This window comes from Prionailurus bengalensis, chromosome B2 (genome assembly GCF_016509475.1).
Source record: "Prionailurus bengalensis isolate Pbe53 chromosome B2, Fcat_Pben_1.1_paternal_pri, whole genome shotgun sequence".
In the NCBI taxonomy this organism is placed as follows: domain Eukaryota; kingdom Metazoa; phylum Chordata; class Mammalia; order Carnivora; family Felidae; genus Prionailurus; species Prionailurus bengalensis.
In genome coordinates this window covers 76,647,182-76,660,428 of record NC_057349.1, presented here as the reverse complement: position 1 = coordinate 76,660,428, position 13,247 = coordinate 76,647,182, and the positions used below count along the sequence as shown (strand labels likewise).

At 43.2% G+C, this 13,247-nt stretch overlaps 2 protein-coding genes across 3 annotated transcripts in view; one reads left to right on the top strand and one right to left on the bottom strand.

Moving 5' to 3' along the window:
* SNX14 (sorting nexin 14) overlaps positions 1-1,246 on the top strand; it is a 101,991-nt gene extending 100,745 nt beyond the window's left edge. The window contains exon 31 of the transcript XR_006299142.1: positions 744-1,246. The gene's annotated coding sequence lies outside the window, so the exon portion shown is untranslated. The remainder of the gene's footprint in view (positions 1-743) is intronic.
* Positions 1-13,247, bottom strand: part of NT5E (5'-nucleotidase ecto) — a 53,445-nt gene that overhangs the window by 14,661 nt on the left and 25,537 nt on the right. For both annotated transcript variants that reach the window (XM_043593047.1, XM_043593048.1), the window contains exons 2-3: positions 11,947-12,169; positions 7,110-7,298 (exon numbers count right to left, since the gene is read on the bottom strand). In XM_043593047.1, coding sequence (XP_043448982.1) covers positions 7,110-7,298; positions 11,947-12,169 — 412 coding nt within the window. The remainder of the gene's footprint in view (positions 1-7,109; positions 7,299-11,946; positions 12,170-13,247) is intronic.

The window sequence follows — 13,247 nt, the reverse complement described above, 5'->3', positions numbered from 1 at the left end:
GTGACAGAGGGTAGCTACAACTTGTGGTGAGCACAGTATAATGTATAGAGATGCTGAATCACTATGCTGTGTACTGAAATTAACACAATGTTATGTGTTAAGTAGACTAAAAAAAAAAAAGAGCTTCCATACTTCCTATGAAAGGACTAGATAAAAGTAATTAGTAATTAGCATATTTCACACCATTGCTTCTAAGGGAGAGTCTCTTTTTTAACTTACTTGGAAGTGCTTGGTCTGTCTACTTCTCTACCTCTCCTCAGGCAAGCCACACTCCTGGTCAGCATTATCTTGTGCCTGGGTTACTGCGATGGCCTCCTAACTGGTCTGTATGCCTCTTCTTTGCCTCTTTTTTTTTTTTTTTTTTAATTTAATGTTTCTTTATTTTTGAGGAAGAGAGAGACAGAGTGTGAGTGGGGGAGAGGCAGAGAGAGAGGGAGACACAACCTGAAGCAGGCTGCAAGCTCTCAGCCATCAGCACAGAGCCCAACGCAGGGCTTGACCTCACAGACCACGAGATCCTGACCTGAGCCGAAGTCAGACGCTTAACCAGCTGAGTCACCCAGGTGCCCCTTTGCCTCTTTCTAATCCAGTTTCCACACAGCAGCCTGAGTGAGGTTTCTAAAACATAAATACGATCATCTGTTCCCTGGTTTAAAATATCTCTTACTGTCGTAGGAAAAACAGGACAATTTTTGACAAGAATATCATAACCTATGTGATGTGGCCCTTTCTTGCCTTGCCAGCTTCATCTAGACTGACCGCCCTGTGCATCAGCAGTCTCAGCTTCTCTCACTTCCAAGCCACACCTGCCTCCAAAAGCCTTGGACTATGGGTTGCCACCTGGAGCCAAAGGCCTACATGTGCATTTGTGACATTTTGCTTCAGTTTAGTCTTCTGTAAAATGGGGAAAATAACAATACCAGCCTCCATGCTTGCTGGGTGGGTTACAGAAGTTAATGCAGTGAGGAAAGCCTACGTTGGTAAATGCTCCATCAAGATGAGTGATCATTATTTACCAACTTTAGCTCCTGGATGTCTTTCTGATCTGAGCCCAAATGTCAGCTTTTCAGGAGAACACTGTGTGATGATCCCCCAGCGTTGGTCAGGTTTTCCTATAGATGCTCTCACGGCATCTGGAACTTCTCCCTTCATAGCATGCTTTGTAATTATATATGATGAGATTGATTTGTTTGCATACTTAAAAAAATCTGATCAGGGTCGATATCCCTTATAAGACAAGTTCCAGGAAAACAGGGGCTGCCGTGTCTCCTGGGTTTGCCCAGCATACAGCAGGCATTCAATAAATGTTTGCTAAATGACTAAGCTTAAGTAGGTTAGCCAACACTTTCCCATGGATCAGACAAGACTTCTATGCTTTCCCTGTAGTGACATCCATATGCCCGAGGGGGCAGGGTCTGAGTGCCCACCCCTTCTTCCAACTCCTTTCAATTCAATTTTCTCAACTAATGAGCTGGGTGGGGCTTGTAAAGCAGAACCAGGGCTGGGATTCAAGAGAATGGGTTTTGGTGATAGCTCTCTTTCAGTGTGGTTTCATGACCTTGACGCAGACATTCAGCTTAAATTGGGGGCCTAAATTTATCTCCTAAATGTGTAAAACAAGAGATTTGGGGGTGTCTCAGTGGCTAATTTGGTTGAGCGACTGACCTCGGCTCAGGTCATGATCTCACAGTTCTTGAGTTCGAGCCCCACGTCGGGCTCTGTGCTGACAGTCCAGAGCCTGCAGCCTGCTTAGGATTCTGTGTCTCCCTCTCTCTGCCCCTCCTCCACTCATGCTCTCTTTCTCTCAAAATAAATAAACATTAAAAAAAAAAATAAAACAAGAGATTTAACTTTTTTTTTTTTTTTTTTTTTTGTAGAAACTAGATCTCCTGCATGCAGGAAATCTTGGGGCAATGCGAGCCATAAAACAGACTTCTCATAGTGCAGGCTGAGGTGTGCTGGGCGAGTCCAGCTTCAGGCTCCTGGCCATGGGTGCTCTGCAGGGCACAGTTTGGAGACTACTGCCCGACATGCCCTTGGTGCCCAGCTAGTCAGGCCTGCTGCTCCATCCCTGGCCTCTGGTGTAGCTACACCAAGCAGCTTCAAGCATTTAAGACCAAAGGCTCTCTCCTGTTTTCCCAGCCAAGAGGTCTTTGGCAACCAGAGGGGTGAATCACAGTGTCCTTGGCTACCTCTGTATCCAACCGTGACACCATGACACTTTAGCTGTCATGTTTCCTTAAGGGAACTCAGTGAGCCACATAATATTCTCCATATCTGGATGGTGTCCAGATTTACTGCTCAAATACTCACTCTTGGACATTCAGTGATGACTGGGAGGTCTGAAAGAGATGATGAGTCATGGAGCCGTACCCAGAGTGGGCACAAAACCCTCATGAAATCCAGTCCAGGCTGTTGGCCTGAACCCAGTTCTGGCTGGTTGGAGCAAATAAGGGAGTCCTGTACAGTAGGCATGAAGTCACTACAAATTCATTCACTCATTCAACATTTACCAAGCTACAACAGGTATCCAGTGTTTTGGATCTCTACTGCTCTGCAGGGTCAGGCCCCAATGTCTTTGCTTTATCTCCATGAGGTCAGGAGACACTGCTTGATGGAGACAGAGTAGGGGAAGGAGTGATGCCCCAGCTGTCTGCCACGCTCTTCTCTTCCCAAGAGGATCCAGCTACACCTATGGCCTACTAGCTTTCCAGGTACCAGACTTCCCATTCACTTTTTACATTATAGAACAGGGTTTTATATAACAAATTAAAAGTAAATCATAACACTGTCTTATCACTATGGCCTGTTAAAATGCAGAGTCCAAAGGAATGGGATGGGGAGAGAGAGACTGGTTCTCATCTTAACACGACCTTCTTGCAGTTTCATTTACTCACAGTGCTATTTTCAGAAGTAATAACTATATCTTGCATTTAGTTCCTTTGGAGAAAACATGTGGGAATAGCTCTCTTCCTTGCAGCTTTCAGATTCTGTAAGGCTAGAAGGCACCCCTTCTCTTCATTCTGACATGAGAGCAGTCAGGTAATCTTGGGGTCAGCTCCAAGTGCACAATGATTGTACTCACAAGAACCTGGAATGACGTTCAACATTGCAGGGGGAGCAGTTCATGCACTGTTTTGGTCATGCCTCATTTAAAGCTGAGTTTTAAAAAATATGGGCTAGCTACAGTACAATGAAGTTAATTTAATAGGTGGTAACCAGCATTTAAAAAAATTAAATAACAGGGGCGCCTGGGTGGCTCAGTCGGTTGAACCTCCGACTTCAGCTCAGGTCATGATCTCACAGTTCGTGAGTTTGAGCCCCACGTCAGGCTCTGTGCTGACAGCTCAAAGCCTAGAGCCTGCTTTGGATGCTGTGTCTCCCTCTCTCTGCCCCTTCCCCACTCATGCTCTGTCTCTCTCTGTCTCTCAAAGATGAATAAATGTTAAAAAAAATTTTTTTTTATTTAAATAACAGAACAGAAAATATCAGGTGCAATCCAGATTTTTTGTGAAATTTTCTTTCAGGTGTGTGTGTGTATGTGTGTGTGTGTTGGGTTATGTGCATGGCAAGACATAAAATTCCAAGGGATGTATTATTTTAACTATATTTTTATTTGCTTATCATATTTAACTTTAAGTTATGCTAGTTCCAAAAACAATTTAGAGGAATTTTTGTTTGTTTGTTTGTTTGTTTGTTTGTTTAAGGCTATGCAAATTTATTTAAACAAGCAAATATGCTTCATCCCCTACCGCATCCTGGAATTACCTTCAATTGTAAATTCATCCCTCAAAATGAAGAGTATTAAACTTGAATGTTTTCATGAGAACAAATTTAATCTGGCTAAGCAATCATGAAATGTGAAATAAATGACTAAGACTACAGAGGCAGTTTTCTTTCAGAGCCTGTAATTATCTACCTCAAGATTTATGTATAAACAAATTATGATATTTATGCCCAAATCTTTCTTTCATCCAGTCATTCATCAGCAACTAAATTCATCTACTTAGCAAAAGGCACATACTGTTTTGCAGTACTTTGTTGGCTGGAACAAAATTGCAGGGACAAAAGGACACAGGCTGCAGCATTAATGGGAAGCCAGGCATGATCACTGAGCCTTTTCAGGCCCATCAGGGCACACTAATCGATGGCCACACATCAAGGCTCTGGATGATCAATTGGTGCTGTGGGACGGCACTGGGTAAGACGGTGTAAAGGCAAATCATGAGGAACATGGAAATGACTTTAGCATCTGAAAGGAGGGGTAGATTCCTTTGCTTGTTTATGCACTGTTTTGGTCATGCTTGATTTGGAGCTGAGTTTTTCAAAATATGGGCCAGCTACCATATGACGAAATTAATTTAATGGGTGGTAACTGACACTTAAAAAAAATGAAACAGTAGTACAGAAAATATCAGAGTGCATTCCAGGTTCTTCGTGAAAGTTTTCTTTGTGTGTGTGTGTATATGTGTGTGTGTGTTTGTGAGCGTGTGTGTTTGTGGCATCATGTACAATGCCTTTCTTAGTATGGTTCGAAGCCGGTACAGTCTGAAACACTATCCCACAGGACGAAGGGGGTGGAGGCAGACGTCTAGGTCCAGCTGTGTGTCTTGTGTTTTTTTGACATTGCCTCAGAGAAAAGCTAAGAAAAGGCACCAAGGGAGGGTTTTTCACAGATCTCGTCCACAGAGTTGGGACATAACTGAAATAAGGACAGCTCAAATACTAGGCCTTGTCCTGAGGGGCCTCAGCCACCTGTTCATGACATAGGTCAAGTCATGATGACCTTTTATAATAGGGTTTTTCCATCCTCACTCTGCAGATGAGGAGATCAGACAGAGACAGGATCCCACTACCACTCAGTGGCACAGCCAGCATGACCCCAGAGTCTTCACTTCTACCCAGTGGTGCCCCATGACTTACTCCAATGGGATTTTCCCTGGTCTGGTGCTCTCAGCCCATCTAACTCCCCCGGAGTTACTTAAATGGCTCCCAGATGTTTGACCGCAACACTGCTCACACTAAGAAATTCCCATCACCACCAGTGCCCGCCACTGTTCTTGTCACACTTATGTCCTGCATGCTATGCACTTGGGAGTGCTAGCTGTCCTCACCATCTCACATACATCTTTTGCCATGAAACAATGTATGTTCATATGAATAATGTTAAATGCCTAACCTATTTTAGTCTAGTCTGTTAAAAAAAATTTTTAACCCACTAATTTATATCACAACCATTAATGGATGTAATCCAGTTTGAAATTTTTCTCTAGCCTATGTCTACCAAGAGATAAAATACTTACGAAGGAACTGAATTAGTAAGGAATCAATTATGTAGATACCAGCATTCTTTACTTTTTCTTTTATTTTAGAGAGACAGAGTGAGAGAGAGAGCAAGCAGGGGAGACGGGCAGAGGAAGTGAGAGAGAGACTGTTAATCGTGGGGCTTAATCCCACGACTTGGGATCAGGACCTAAGCCAAAATCAAGAGTCAACCGACTGAGCCACCCAGGCACCCTTAGCATTATATGAAGTAGGTCCCCAGTGTCACCATTTTGATTGTTATATTTTCACTGGTGGGCAGTCTCAATACCACTGCATGCCAGAACACAGCTATTTACACTTTATGAAGTGCCCTCCCAGGAGTAGACACACCACCTCACGTCATTTTCACAACAATGTGGCACTTTGAGTATTATCTCCATTTTGAAACAAAGCTAACAGGTTCAGAGAGGGTGTGACCTGCTCAAGGTCTCTGACGTGAGTCAGGAAGGAAGACTTCTGACCCCAGGTTGTGTTTCTTTCTTTTCATAATTTGTGTTTCTTTGGCTGATTGCAAAAGCAACATGCATTCGTTGTTTGAAAATAATTGGAAGTGCGAAGAAGAAAGTAAAAATTACCTGTATGCTCTTTTTAGTGATAACCCCTTTTTTAACATTTTTGGGTACTTTTTTTTTTTTGTACTGTTCAGGGTATTTTTTATTTTTAATCTTTTAAAAATAGGATCACCTTAGATAGCCCACACAGAGACGGCCAAAGCAGCAATCTCTTCAAGGAGAGGGTTGTGCCCCACCAAAGCCTGCTTTTGCACTGCTGATAAAAGTCAGTTACCAGCCAAGCCCTCCTCCTTCCCTTCTTCCTAATTCTTGAAAGTACTTCAATGCTCCAGGTAGTGGTGGTGGGCAGGGGGCATGGTAGGAAAGACTGACTGAGCTAGACTCAAAAGTTTTGGGACATTATAGGTTCCAAACAGAAGGAAAAAATAGAGGTTTTCTAACTAAAACTACCTAACACTAAGGAGAGAGAGAAGGAGGGAGTGGGGGGGAGGGCGGGGGGAGTGCATGCCTTCAAGAGCAACAGTACCTGTTGCTTCCAGGACGCTCATAGTCCTAAGTCCCGGTACACAGTAGTAAAGTTAGGACTGGAACCCAGAGTTCCAGCTCCTGCTCGTGAACCTACAAATCAAATCCTGTCACCTTGATCTATGAAGGCCTTATTTATTTTGTTTATGCTTAAAATTTTTTATATGACATGTTGCTTTTTGATATAAACTGACTTTTGGCTGGGGCCTCACAGTAATCTTTTTATTTTACATGTATATTTTATTTTTTTAATTTTTTATATGTTTGTTTTTGAAAGAGAGAGAGAAACAGAGTGTGAGCAGGGGAGGGGCAGAGAGAGAGGGAGACACAGAATCCAAAACAGGCTCCAGGCTCTGAGCTGTCGGCACAGAGCCCAGATGCGGGGCTCGATCCCACAAACCATGAGATCATTACCTGAGCTGAAGTTGGACAGTTAACTGACTGAGCCACGCAGGGGCCCCTACATGTATATTTTATGCATATATTTTATATATATTTATAATATACATATATAAATGGGAGCTGACATAATCATTAAACCAATAAATTATTGTTAGGAATGTCTCTGAATAAGATTTACAAGTTACTATGTATGTGTATTATACATCTATTACATATCATAGAAATATACATAATATATATTATATGTTAAATTGTAGTAAAAATAATAATAACAGTTACAAAGACAAAGACACAAAGTAACTTATCTGGACATTGTGGCCAGTGTAATCCTTCTGAAACAATTACCTGTATAAAGAAATGTATTGGAGTGTCCTCCTACCACGATGTCCACGCCCTTCACTTTCTGAGCGATGAGTTTATCCATTTCAAAACCAGAGTGTCCCAGTGCAATAATTTTGTTCACATTTAGAGTTTTTAGTTTATCTACTTCAGGTTGCAATGCGGTGATTTCATCTTCAAATACTAAATTCCCTCCTAAGGAACAAGATAAGTAAAATGCACATTTATTAATAATTTTTATTATATTACTTATTACACATACTAACACATAGAGTCAAATCACCTTAATCTACCGAAGCTCTTAAGTTACTGAAACCAAAACATATTTATAAGTTAAATATAAAATCCCTAAAATGCCAATAAAAATTCACATCATAATCTTCAGTTACATTCACTTAATGTTGTATTAGTTTAAGGTTGTGAATGATACCCTGTTGCTCTAATTCAATCTCAAGCTATGAGGAGGCTTCAGATCTGGAAGCCTATCTATTTTTTAAAAATCTGTTTTTGCCTGAGCACATCAGCATGTTGTGCTATGCATGTCATGCATGTTGTTATGGTGTTGACACAGCTTAAATGTATACAGTGCTGTGTGTTGGTTCTATCTCAATAAAACTGAGTGGGGGGTGGGTGGGGAGGAACCTAGAGTACCTCTAAGGCTTTGTTTGCAAGTTCAGGATAATCCGTCTTCAAACTTAAAACTCTGCTGGCAACTAGTCCTTGAATGACAAGCTTAACACACCAGTTGACAACTGTCTTGTTCATTTGGTAAGGTCGACACTAGAGCAGTACTGAGCTCTGCATTAGACAGGGTCTCAGTCACACATTGCTGGCACTCAGCTGTGGACATTCTTCTCTGGCCACTTACTCCCCCTTGTAGTAGTAAAGGGAGCTTGTGCCCATGGGACAGACTGGTGAGTGTGGGTGTGACTGTGCAGACCCACACCCTGAAAATTAGCAACTCACAGACGTGCCGTGCCGTTGGACTCATAGTGCTGTCACTGACGCACAGGTGACATTTAAACATCAGGAGTTGTAACAGCTCTGCCACCATTGTCTGCCATGAAAACATCAAGAATAATCTGCTTCTTGCTGATTACTCCAAGAAGTCCAGGGCTCCCTGGTCACTCCTCAGTGCCATGTCACTTTCTCTGTGAGTTCCCTGAGCCTCCCTTTAAATTGACAAGGTATGTCCTCCTCCATGCCTCACTTGCTGTTCCCCTACTGTTTAGCACTTAGCACCTTCTGACACACCAAATATCTTACTCATTTATTTGCCCACTAAACCTGTAAACTCCAGTAGGTAGGCAGGGATTTTTTTTTTTTTTTTTTTTTTTGTCAGCAGCCCTGGTGCCTACACACAGGCACTCAGAGGAAAGAAAAAGAAAAGAAGAGAAGAGAAGAGAAGAGAAGAGAAGAGAAGAGAAGAGAAGAGAAGAGAAGAGAAAAAAGAAGGAAGGAAGGAAGGCAGAGAAGAAAGAAAGAAAGAAAAGAAAAAGAGGAAGGAAGGAAGGAAAAGAAAGAAAGAAAGAAAGAAAGAAAGAAAAGAAAGAAGGAAAGAAAGAAAGAAAGAAAAAGAATAAATATTGAGACCTTCTGAGAACACTACCATTCTCCACTTTAGTTTGGCTGTAACTAGTCTTTGGACAAAGTTCAGAGAAATGCCTCTGAGAACAAAGGAATGTATTCTCCTAACGTGTCAGGAGCCTCTTGGGATCAGTCATCACACATATACAAAAGCATGGGATATGTTTCAGGATACCTTGAAGGGGGTTGTAGGAATTCCATTACCTAGCTAAAATAAATTAAATGTGCTAGAAATACCAGTTATACCTGTGGGTACGTAGGCAGCAGGACTGGAGGGATGGGGTTGGATCAGGGGCCAGAGATCTGTAGGAAGAACCCATGCACTGGGCCTGTGGTCTTGGTAGAAAGAAAGTGTCCCTAGAAATACTGTTCTATCCCCCACACCCCCCATCCCAGTGCTGGGATCAGTCCCGACACAATTCAGCCTTTCTCTCCTGGGAGCTGCGATGACAGCATCATCCCTTCAGATCCCCCTTCTGTTACAACCTAGTAAAGGGCTAATATGGGGTGCTATCAGAACCCCAGCAAAGGGGACTTATTTCTGGAGCCCCCGTGTCTCTCCACCAACAACCTCTCCTTTCTTACTGGCGATTATTCAAGAAGGGATAACCTTTTCTCCCCATCATGCCTGAACTCCTTGATCAGTCATTCAGGAGGCCCTACAATCCAGTCTTCACCCAGATTTTGCTTTCCCTGATTGGAACCTGTGTTCCAAGGAACTGAACTATGTGCTCTTTTGTGACTGTGGCCCCCACACTTCCCTGCTCTCATGTGTTCATTCTAGCAACATTTATTGAGAACTTCCCACTTGCTGGGTATGATACAAAACATGGAGCAGTGAATGAGACAGATAAGGTCCCTGCCCTCGTGAGGCTTGCGTCCTAGCATGTGACCTCACCGCTGGAATGACCTTTGCCCCAGGATGCTTGTGTGCCCTCGAGGTGGCCAAGGAGGTTCTTCAAGTCTACAGGACCTCCAAGCTAGTCACTCACCCCCTGCTCCTAAAAGACGTTGCCCCACTCCCTGACTTCGTTCTTAGCTCTCTTATGGCATTTAATTACATTCTATTTTAAATGAACTCAAAAGCCAGCGGGTAGAATAGAAATTTTAGAGACACATAATTAATTCAAATATTCAAGGCCACATCCTTATCCAAGGATCCTATGCTGGCCTCTCTACTAGGTTCTGGATGTTCACTGAGAAGAGACCCAGGCTCTGTCCTCAGTTGTTCAGGCCAGCACACGAAGCTGACAGTAAGAGACAAGTGTAATAAGGGGGAGAGGTGTTTGCTGTGGGAGCTGGGGACCCAGAGCAGGAGCGTCCAACCTGACAGGAACCAGGGGCAAGGGCAGCAAACACTGGGCCATGTCACCCCAGGCCTACCAACATTGGCAATTGTTCTGTTAGCAGTCATGCAGCCTGGTTCACTCTGCAATCTGCATATGCTCCTCTTTGCAGAAAACCCCTGGAAGGCCCGAACCACAGCAACCCCCTCAAACTGGGGGGAGGTCGGATCACCAACCAGAGTGGGAGGCAGCGGCCGGCTGGCCTGTCATGTGCAGAATGAAGCAGAGGACTATGGTCAGCTGGGTGGGGTTCAGAGCAGCCTAAGACTGTCCAGGTCCCACTGGTGGGACCACACACTTCTTAGAAGAGCACTTCTGAAACATGTTGAGAGCCGGTGACTCATCATGTCCACAACTACCCCCGGGCTCCATAATGACCTCAAAAACAGTGATTTATTGACTGTGTGTCACACAGTATGCAAAGGCTTGGTCACCTGTGGGACAGATGCCTACCTGCCACCTGGAGTGCCTGAATATCCCCACCTCCCCTACCAGCAGAGAGGAGAGAAGGCCTGTGCCTGCCCTGTCTCCAGGCTGGCTGTACAACCTTTCCCTCAGAGCAGAGCCATGCTGCTCAGGGCCAAGCAGGGCTGACCTTGTTACTGTTTCCAATGGCTTAGACCTATTGTCACAACAACAATAAATATATCATTTTTTAATTGTTAAATGATAGTAAGCCCTTTATCAGTTAATTCTTAATGAAAACCCTTATTTCTGGATAATACCAGCTCCTAGTTTTCCTTCTCCTCTTTCTCTCTCTTTTTCTTTTTCTCCCTTCCTCCCTCCCTTCCTTCATTCCTTTCTTTTTTTTTTTTTACACTATGTTCACCACAAGGTAGCTACCACCTGTCACCACACAATGCTACTATAATACCACTAACTTCCCTATGCTGTATCTTTTATTTCTGTTAGTTTCCCCTTTTTTTCTCCAAATATGGGAAGAAAATTGGTTTGCATAATTTAGAAAAAATATCATTTTTGTTCTTACTGCCAAAGTGTTTTGGTGAAAGTGTTCCTGTAAAAGTGGCTCAAAAATGTTTCTTTTTTATAAAATAACCATTTTTTAAAGTTTATTCATCTTGAGAGAAAGAGAAAGAATACATGAACAGGGTGGGGAGAGAAAGACAGAGAGAGGGAGAGAGAAAATTCCAAGCAGGGTCCATTGTCAGCACAGAGCCTGATGCAGGGCTTGAACTCATGAACCATGAGACCATGACCTCAGTGAAATCAAGAGTTGGACGCTTAACTGACCAAGCCACCCAGGTGCCCCCAAAATGTTTCTTGAATGATTTTAGGGTTATATGTGTATGTATGTACATATACAGATATATATATATATACTATATGAAATATAGCATATATAAAAAATATTTATATTAGGATATGTATACCATGAGACCTTTCAAGGATATGTATTTCTCAAAAAGCTGGATACAACAAAGTCATTAACAAATAACAAAAAGGGAACAAGGAGAGTTAACTAGACATAATAATCATACTAGAAAAGGAAAGGTAAGGTAAATTGAGGTAACGCCCTAGCTTTGGGCTCTCTGGCTCTGCAGGCAACAGGGCAGTGAATTATACAGCTTTTATTCTCCAGTAAGTAACTCTGTAATGTTTAGTACTGGATGTAAATGGCTTTCTTGTCCAATTTTGAATGCACTGAATTAAACAAAGATACTGTGTATGTCAACAAAGAAGTTCAGTGAACAAAGCAGCAATGTCTATAAGAAGTAATTTAGAACAATGTGGAAGTCACCAGACTGGTTTTATCAATGTTAACCTAAGTACGCCATTTGCCCAACACAGCACGCTGTTCCTACTCTTGCCTACAGCCCATACAAATAATGCCAAGCTCTGATTTAATACATCTATTTGCAAGCAACAAGTGCTATAAAAGTAGAAAATACCTGGATTTGAGAGATAAGGGGTTTCTTTTGAAGTATATCCAACAATTCCCACAACTTCATCCCCAACAGGAAGAATTTTATATGGCAAATAAAGTCCTGATATTTGAGATGCTAGCGGCCCCTTGGCTTTAATATTTGCACTCAGAATTGGAAATCTGGCCTCTTTGAGGAGTGGATCAATCAGTCCTTCTACGCCATTATCAAATTCGTGATTTCCCAGTGCCTAGTAGAAAGGGAAAAGAGAACAAGAATTAGGTACTCTGAAATTTCTGCAAAAACAAAAATATACTGTAAAGAATACTACATTAGCCCAGTGGCTCCCAAACCTGATAGGGTTCTAGGAGGCTGATGGCATGACCTCTGTCATCCTCACAACAGGAGATTTTACTCAGTGACCCTGGCGCTGGGCCCATGGACACACGGATCATCAGGTTCATTTGAGAACTGCTTCCCACATCCCACAGCATCTACTGAAGGTGGCATCAGTCCATGTAAGAGTCACTTGCAACGCTGTCCCTGCTGTCCTCAGATGTGGGGCAAGTTGGAGAGTCTGCCATTTCCTAAGCTCTGCCCAGGCTTTGCAGGTTGGTTTCTCTCATAAACCCACATTTCAACTCCCCAATGCAATTGTTTCAACATCCCATCTGCTGGGAGAACCATTAAAGTCAACAGGATTTTAGCAAAAGGCGACTGGAAATGTATTGTTGGTAGAGATGCCAGTGACCTCTCCTCCTCTGGTGTCCACATCGTCTCGGTCATTTCTCCTTTATGTTCCCACAACTATGTCTTCCCAAGGGCTGTGTGGTCCTCTAATTCTTTGGGGAAAATGAAGATCCCCCAAGGTAACAGGAGATGGCATTCTCTGCATTTTGCAGGGGGGCACGGGTTTCCTCCTTCGGGCAGCTCTGGGCCGTTGTGGGTTTCATTCCCGGCAGCTTCGCGTCCCAGGAAGATCAAGATGGTGAAATGTTCACCGACCTTCAAGGCATTGTTAACCCACTCAGAACGCAGGACTTGGTGGGGAGCTGGCATGGTTTACAGGCAGCCTCACCTCCCACCTTCTTTGCTCTCTCCCATTCCTCCTCACTGCTCTGGGAGTGGCTACTGGGTGCAAAACAACCTCTTTGACATCTGGCAGCTTCCCCCAGAGTAATACTGACAAAACACGCATTCCAGCCACCTCCTCTGAAAAACCCTCCGCCCCTTTCTCTCTTGGCCCTAGCATAAGCCCATGTCCCCCAGGCACCTACCTTCCTGTGCTGGCTGCAAGGCTGTTTTGCTAACTTAGTACTTAAACTAGT